At 44.6% G+C, this 8,337-nt stretch overlaps 1 protein-coding gene across 1 annotated transcript in view; it reads left to right on the top strand.

The window, feature by feature from the left end:
• LOC119427247 (afadin) overlaps nt 1–7,742 on the top strand; it is a 25,977-nt gene extending 18,235 nt beyond the window's left edge. The window contains exons 18-25 of the mRNA XM_037694827.1: nt 3,471–3,610; nt 3,654–3,794; nt 3,879–3,973; nt 4,838–4,978; nt 6,127–6,969; nt 7,057–7,126; nt 7,382–7,418; nt 7,649–7,742. Coding sequence (XP_037550755.1) covers nt 3,471–3,610; nt 3,654–3,794; nt 3,879–3,973; nt 4,838–4,978; nt 6,127–6,969; nt 7,057–7,126; nt 7,382–7,418; nt 7,649–7,742 — 1,561 coding nt within the window. The remainder of the gene's footprint in view (nt 1–3,470; nt 3,611–3,653; nt 3,795–3,878; nt 3,974–4,837; nt 4,979–6,126; nt 6,970–7,056; nt 7,127–7,381; nt 7,419–7,648) is intronic.
• The last annotated feature ends 595 nt before the right edge of the window (nt 7,743–8,337 follow it).

Genomic DNA, 8,337 nt, shown 5'->3' with positions numbered 1-8,337 from the left:
AGAGTCTATGATAAAAATATGAGGGTCTATGATAAAAATATGAGAGTTTATGATAAAAATATGAGGGTCTATGATAAATATATGAGGGTCTATGATAAAATAATATGAGGGTTTACAATTAAAAAATTATGATGGTCTATAATTAAAAATATATGAGAGTCTATGATAAAAATATGAAGGTCTATGTGCTAAAGCAGCTGCTTGCACTAAAACCACCTCAAGCTGCTGCACTACTGATGGGTTCGTCAACACCGATGCATCGGCGCATGCGTCAAACTCGTAGAACAAAACTTTTGTCGGCGCGCATGTCGCTATGAGGACGTCACGTGACCGATACAGGAGCTGTTTCGAACTGACACCGACGCACCAAACTGTGTTTATAAGCGTATCTGTCAACGGGATGCATCTGCCTAAAGAATCTTTGGTCATCATTAAATCCATCAAGAATTATGAAGCAGCCTCAAACCAAAAGAAAGCTTTCTGTCGTGTGGGACCATTTTGATCTCATATCGGAAAATAAGCTATTTGTTTTAATTTTGTTTCGTCCTGTTCTTAGAGTTTCCACTTGATCCATCTGAATTCAAATTCATTTCAACATCAATCTTAGTTTACTATTCACATCATTTTCTGTTGGTTAAATGTGGCGTTTGTTCGACGGAGCTTTCATGTTTAAATAAATCCACCCCCTCAATGCTGAGACACACTGCGCGGCTCCAGTGACTGGTTACAACAACACACCAACACAGCCAGTACATTTTTAAAACGTGCTGGCTCATTACGCAATAATTGCACTTGTCGGCTCGGGCTTCTACGATGCGGTTTCACGAATCATACGGCACAAAGAAAATGAGAATGCACAATATAAAACTGTGTTTATCTACTTGTTGAGGAGGAGGCAGGTCAAACCGGCCGGTACAGGTAAAAATAAAAAAAGTCCTGTTAACCTCAGATGGATCAGCTGATCATCACCGTCTCTGCACCTTCTGTCATCTGCAGTGAAGGAAGCAGCAGAATTACAGGGCCGGTTCTAGGCATGGTTACATGAGGGGGCAGGCGGAAATATGAAGGGGGCTTCTTCATCCGTACACATATTACAGCATATTCATTGCTGAGCATGGACGTTGGTTTCCATTGTTGTAGTTGACTTGTGTTTTCTTCATGGGATTGGGGTAAAAGCTAAAAACTGAAATGTTTACACCTGAGTGTCAACATTTTCAACCATGAACACCATCAAGCAAAACCACAGAAACCACTGACCCATGCCCAGCTTGAATGTCTCAGTGTGGCTGCAGCAACAAATTACAAACACAACATGAAGAAAGTCAAGGACACGCTTCTCATCTCTGGACTAATTACATTTTGTTTAAACAGATAATGCGCTGGTTGCGTTTCTTTTTTGTTCATAGGTGGGTTGTTCTGTTTTTCTTTTCTTTGAGTGACTCGGGGTGATATCGCAGCTCTCCCCTTGACTTTGATCCGTCAATATGGCTCTTTTGAAATAAATACACAAATAGTAGATCACTGCATTAAAGGGCCAGGCATGAGAATGAAGTCCCAGATACATCCAGAGTAAACTCAGGTATACAACCATTCTACAACTTACTCACAGCTGCTTTATTGATAATTAATTCCTATTAATTTATTCTTCATCTCTTTTCTAACCATCAAGCTTCCAGGAAGCAGATGCTGGATGAGGCTCTGCTGAATCTCATCCTGAAGGACTGTCAGCCCCTCAGCTTATTTATTACTTTTTTTAAATAAAAATGTGTAAAAATAACTAAATAAAGCAATCCCAGTTCACAATCATCCTCATTCACAGCACGTTCACTTATATTTTCACGTTATGATACATGTTCACATTATTTGACTGTATCTAAACTTATCAAATATATTTTAAATTTAAATGAAAATATGAAATAATATAAAATACAATGACTTAAATTATATTATTGTATGTAGTAGGTCATCAAATCAGTGTCAGTTGAGTCTGTCAAATAAGTTGCCTGTAGGGATCTTTAGGTTCCAGTGACACAGGATCAATACAGGATCAATACAGGATCAATACAGGATCAATACAGGATCAATACAGGATCGACACAGGATCAATACAGGATCAATACAGTTTGGTAATGTGTTGAAACACAAGAAGATGCTTCTAGGCTGTAAACAGTTCAGGTTTATTGAGGCTGCTACTCACCCGTGCATGTGTGCTCTGCTCCGTGCACTGCTGGTCAAACACACCTGCATGGAGACCCTAATCAGAACCACAGGGGCTGCATGCATGGTTTAGGTTAGAGCGCCCCCTCTGACTGTGTGAGCTTTAAACTAATGGTTACAAGGAAATGAGTTCATATCTGTCATTTAACACAACAACCACACTAATCTAGCTGCACAGCAAAAGTATAAAATATTACTATTATTAATAACAAGGACACTTTGTTTAGCTCACGCCCTCCTCCCCCACTGCTTAGACTTAGATATGGAGAGTAAAACCATAATTCATGTGTGGACTACAACTTAAAGGCCAGCTGTCAGTAATATACTGATCGTGTTGTTTTATTCATCCTAGCAATTTAGTAAAATGATCTTTAAATGGCTGAGAAATGTACTGAGTAGATTTAAAAATAAAAATTCTGGGGGGGCTTGCCCCCTGACCGATCTATCTTTGCCATCAGTAAACGATGACGGGGCTGATGGAAGCTCCTGACATTCTGTTTCAAATTCAGTATATTTTATTTTAAATGGACAACCTGGTTTCTAAAGATAAACGGTCAAATAAAAAAACTGGTTCATTTCGTTTGGGAATGTTTGTAAAATGGGCGGCACAGTGGTTCAGTTGGTAGAGCTGCTGCCTCTCAGCAAGCAGGTCGCAAGTTCAAATCCTGACCCGGGACCTTTCTGGGTGGAGTTTGCATGTTCTCTCCGTGCTGCGTGGGTTTTCTCCGGGTACTCCGGTTTCCTCCCACAGACCAAAAACATTAGACTGAATGGTAACTCTAAAATGTCCCTAGGAGAGAGAGTGGATGGTTGTTTGTCTCGTTTGTCTCGATGTCTCCCTGTGATGGACTGGAGACATGTCCAGGGTGTCCCTGTGATGGATTGGAGACCTGTCCAGGGTGTCCCCCACTTCTCGCACAGTGATTGCTGGACATGGACACTGGCAACCCCCGTGACCCAAAATGGAAGAAGTGGGTAAAAAGATTGGATTTAAATATTTGCACAGGGGGCACCACTTCAAGTCTTACCTAGGGCACCACATTGGACTCTAGGGCCGGCCCTGCTCACAGAAAGGCAGGTAAAGGAAATAAATGGATGAAAGATGAACTTAGTCTCAAACTCTTTTATAAAAGACAACGGGTGACGTTCATCCCTTGAAGAAATGTTAGTCCATTAATTTAAAGCAGGTCTATGATAGAAACGCCGCCTGTAATCTGCGGTCTTCTTCTTAACGTTCTTGATCTTTGTTTCAGGGCAGCAGCCATCTTGATGCAAACTGGTCCCATTGTGACCTTACAGGTCGCAAAGTTTGGAGCGAGCTACCACGGCCTGGGAGCGCTGCTGAATGGACCGCCCTCTGACAGTGCAGGTCAGAACCTGAGAAAACATCAAGGCTTTTCTCTCTTACCACCCGTTAGCTCAAACTTTCTCATCAGGGGGTGAAGACCACCCTAAAGGAGCCTCCACGCTGGATGGTGTCGTGGACCGGTGTCCCTCAGGGTGGCTCCTCCGGGGCAGCAGAAGACAGAAGGAGCAGAGAAACAGGCAGCTCTACTGCTCCGACCCCAACATGGCCGGTTTGTGAGGGCGCCCTTTATGTGAAACACGTTTAAAACACGAGGGTGAGAATAAATCAGCACTTTTATTTTCTGCTCGTTCAGCAGACTTTGACCTGCAGCTTGGATCAGAACCAGATGACCCTGATGACCAAAGAAACTTGGTGTCATCAGTTTCCAGCATGAACCTTTGCACTGACGTAAGCTTTTAACACGATTATTAAATACTGTGTTTTCTGCAGCCTCAGACAATTTATAATAATAAAGACACTCGGCTCAAATAACAGACACAGAACCAGAAACTGAAAAACTAACATTTAAGAACTGGTTTTACATCAGGTTCCAAAAGGTATTTTCTATACTGGCCTGCTTTAAAGCTTAAAATTTTAAATGCATTTCTATGAGAAAACTCTGAGCCGCACTTGTAGCATGTTCTGAACGACTCTCAGCTACTACCACGCCAAACTTTAGCTCGATGTCTGGTGCATCAACCACATTGTAGCTGTTTTAGTGTTTTCTAAGATCAGTCAACCGAGACGACCGTCTTAAATCAGGTCGGCTCCAAAAGTTGTAGAGACGCATCCCGTGGTTCATAAGATATTTTGCTAACAAACAAGAGTGGTCTCCAAACGGCTAAACTTTCAACAAGGATCTTGTGCGATGTGTTCGTGCTCAGATTGTGTGATGGGTTCCAGCCTCAACTACTACCACAAGTTTTATATGTTAAATTTTTTATAAGGTTTTGGTAACACATCAACAAACAAATACATGTGCACGCACGTACGCTCGCGCAAACACACACACACGGTGAGTGTCCAAGTGTCCTTGAGCTCTGACGAGTTCTTCAGTGTGATGAAAACCGTCCCCGCAGGATGATGCTGCCACCGCCGTGCTTCACTGTAGGGATGTTTGTCTCAGCACGATGAGCGGCCTCATTTGTTGTTGACAAAACAAAGATTTTTTAAGGAACAAAATTCATTCAAACACTAGAAATGCAGAATAACCGGTGTCTAATCTTAAATATTTGCTTTTACCTGACGAGTATTTCTGTTTTTGCCTTCAAGACATTTCACAGGGAGTACTTGACGCTCCCAAACCCGAAATCCAGGGACAGAGTTGTGTCTGAACTGAGCCGGCCACAGCAAACCCTGAAAATGTCTCGGAGTCCGTCAGATGGACCGAGCTCCTCCAGCAGAACCCTGATGGTACGTCCTGCCGAGCTGCTGCTGCAACACGTGCAGATCAATCTGTTCGTACTTTGGTTAAAGACAGAAAAACGGTCACGCAAAACTTGAAACTGACTAAACTAATAATTTAAGATTTTACTGAAAACCTTCAAATGAAAATTAGTCGTTGCTTTTGAATTCAACAAATGTATAAAAACAAACAAACAAAAAAACGGTCTTGACAAAGATGATGGTACCTGCAGAACAGTGGCTCCCAACCCTGGTCCTTGAGGAACGCCATCTTGCATGTTTTCCTCGTTTCCCTGATTTGACTCACCTGATTTGAATGAATGGGTGATTAACAGGCTTCTGCAGAACTCGAGGACGTAATTAAATCACTGGATCAGGTGTGTTGAAGCAGGAAACAACTGAAACGTGCAGGATGGTGTTCCTCAGGGAACAGGGTTGGGGACCACTGCTCTAGAAGACTGAAACTTCACTGTGAGGTGTGTCCTGTAATCAGCTCTCAGGTGTCTTCAGTCTGTAATCAGCCCGCTCGTTTCAAGGTGTCAGGTGTCCACAAGAGGACAAACTGTAGAGACAGATGAGATAGATGGTACCCAGAGACTAGAACAACTTCCAAAGAGATTAGAGGTGAACTCCAAGGTCAAAGGTCATGTGTGTCAGATCACACCGTCTGTTTGAGACAAAGTGGTCCTAATGGAAGACGACTGAGGAGGACACCAGATCATAACAAAGACTGGTTGAGAAGACAAAGCTTCTGGAGAATGTCCCATGGACAGATGAGACAAAAGTTGTGGGTCAAAGCTGACGAGGTCCTGAATCTGTGCTGGGACCAGTGAAACCTCAGGTGGACTGGAAAAGCTTCTGGAGCACGAGGTGTCAGGAAGTTTGGTCTCAGTCGCAGGTCAGGAGGCGTCCCACAGGGTAATGACCCAGAACACCCAGGACTGGATCAGAACCAAACATGAGACTAAACCTGATCTAGATGCTGTTGAACAGGAAGATGAAAAGTTGTGACCTTCGTGTTTTTTCTTTATCCAAAGTGTCCAAACAAACTCATCCCCATCGTTACATCTTTAAAACATCGAGCATGAAATGATTCAAACGTGTAAAATCACAGAATTAAATTTAAGCCTTCATTTATTTATTTTTTGGTGTGTAAGCGTCAGGCTCGCTCGCAGGACAACTTGAGCGTGGACCGTGGAGGACACCTGCTGGACAAAAGACACAACTCCCCGGCACGGAAGGACCGAGCGCCGTCGTTCCCGATACGCTCGAGCGTTTCTACCGACGACGTCCTCTCCCGTCGCAGTTCTCCCTCAAAGCGTGGCAGCCACAGAAGTCCTGCAGGTGTCTGGAGAACGCCCTTCTCGCAGCAGTCCACACCTGCGCCTTCAGTCCAGCCGATGCGCATCGACATCCCTCTGACCCGAGCGGCGAGCGCGCAGTCAAACCCTCCGCTCTCCACCTTCCAGCTCAGCTCTTCTCTGGTGCAGAAGAAAAGGAACGAGCAGAGCCGAGGTGCTCGGGTCCACGAGAGCTCAGTACCTGCAGCCAAGAAGCCTCTTCGGCCTCCGGTTCTGTGGCAGCAGCAAAGACCCCCCACGTCTGGAGACGGAGCAGAACAGCCCCGAGCGAGCATCCCTCCTACGAAACACGTCTCCTTCCAAGAACCGCCCCGCAAGCAGAACACCACAGGTCCCGTAAAGCCGAGAGACCACCAGGAGCTGCGTGACCCCTGGAGGAGGGAGGCCCAGGAGAAACTGCAGGAGCAGTGCAGGCTTCAGGCCGTGGAGCTCCTCCACCAGGAGGTGCGGCTGCTTCGGGCCAAGGACGAGCGAACGGCGGAGGAGAACGAGCGACTCCGGAGGCTCAACCTGGAGCAGCAGTTTCAGACGAGGCTGCAGGAAGTTCAAAGCAGAGGAGAGGAAGAGGAGGAGGAAGACGAGGGTTTGGACATGACGGTGGTCCTGCAGCGGCTCGGAGACCAAACGTCAAAAACCGAGGTCTGTCAGGGAACAGAAAGCTCCTAAATTAAACACCAGCTTGTGTTTTCAGTGATTTAAATACATTTTGTGATTTTCCCCGTTTAGACGACCAGATGCTCCGAGGGCAGCGATCGTTGGGAGCAGAAAGAGAAGCCCCCCCACATCAAACGCAAAGGTACAAACATCCAGTGCTTTCTGAGTTTTATTGAAATGTGTCAGGTTATTTTGCTGACGCTAAAGACAACAGACAGAAACATGATTACTGCAGCAGGAGAAACGACACGTGGTTTTTATTTGAAGACTGAACAGCTGTTTTCACAAGCACCGAGCACGCGGCTGTGAAACTCGTGCATCTTATTGTACTGAACAAATCTTGTGCGTCTACTTTGAGACCGATTCGTCTCCATACTTGTTGGTTTGTTTTTGGCAGACGGCCTGAAGCACGAAGACCACGTGACACCAGATGAGTGAGTTGACATTTCATGACACAAACGGCTTCAGAATGAAACTCAAGTCTAACAAATATTCAAGCAGCTTTCCCAACACCATTGTTTTATGACAGAAATGTCCCGAAGCAGATGTGCAAAACAAGAAAACGATCTAATTATTTTATTTGTAAAGTGCTGTCCCTGAGTAAACCACACATCCTGTTTGAGTCCTCGTTACACTTCAAGTAGTTCTGCTTGTACATTTGCAGAAACCTGGAGTTGAAGACCAAGAGTGTGCCGGCTCCTGAAAAGCTTCCGTTCAGGGAGCGTCAGCGTCTCTTCACCGTGGCATCGAGCGCATAAAACAAAGTCTCAACCGGAACGTCGGAACAAAAACAGAAGCTACAAACAGAAACGGCCACGAGGCTGTAAAGTGACTGCACAGTACAAGGCAGAGTGCATGCTTGTAAAACAACCCCTAGCCCATGTCCACACAGGAAGATTTTTATTGCCAGTTTAAAAAAAATTCTCCTTTTATAAAGCACCGTTTGCAGAAACGTTTTCATCCAAATGTAAACACAGAAAACAAACAAATGCTGTAGTAACTATGCCAGACCTGTGTGTGGCGCCGTTTAGCTGCCAGCAAACCATTACGTCGTGTAGTCTGGTAGAAATCATACATGAACAAACCATACCAGAGGTGAGCAACATGTGGCTCGAGGGTCAAAAGTGGCCCTTGTACAATCTCCATCCGGCCCCTAATATACTTAATTAAAAATAACTTTTTAAAGTTTATGAAAAAAACTTGCAATGTATCAATGAAACAAGTTTAAATTAAACATCTTGGACAAATGTATCAAAAAATCTTTAGAATAAGATTGGAGCATTTCCTGTACCATTATCCAAGGAGCGCCCCGCCCAGTCAACAGAACAGAGAGCCCCGCCCAGTCAACAAGAA

Source organism: Nematolebias whitei, chromosome 21 (assembly GCF_014905685.2).
Source record: "Nematolebias whitei isolate Nwh7 chromosome 21, NemWhi1, whole genome shotgun sequence".
NCBI classification, from domain to species: domain Eukaryota; kingdom Metazoa; phylum Chordata; class Actinopteri; order Cyprinodontiformes; family Rivulidae; genus Nematolebias; species Nematolebias whitei.
Note: the sequence above shows the minus strand (reverse complement) of the source record. Positions and strands in the feature narration are given on the sequence as shown.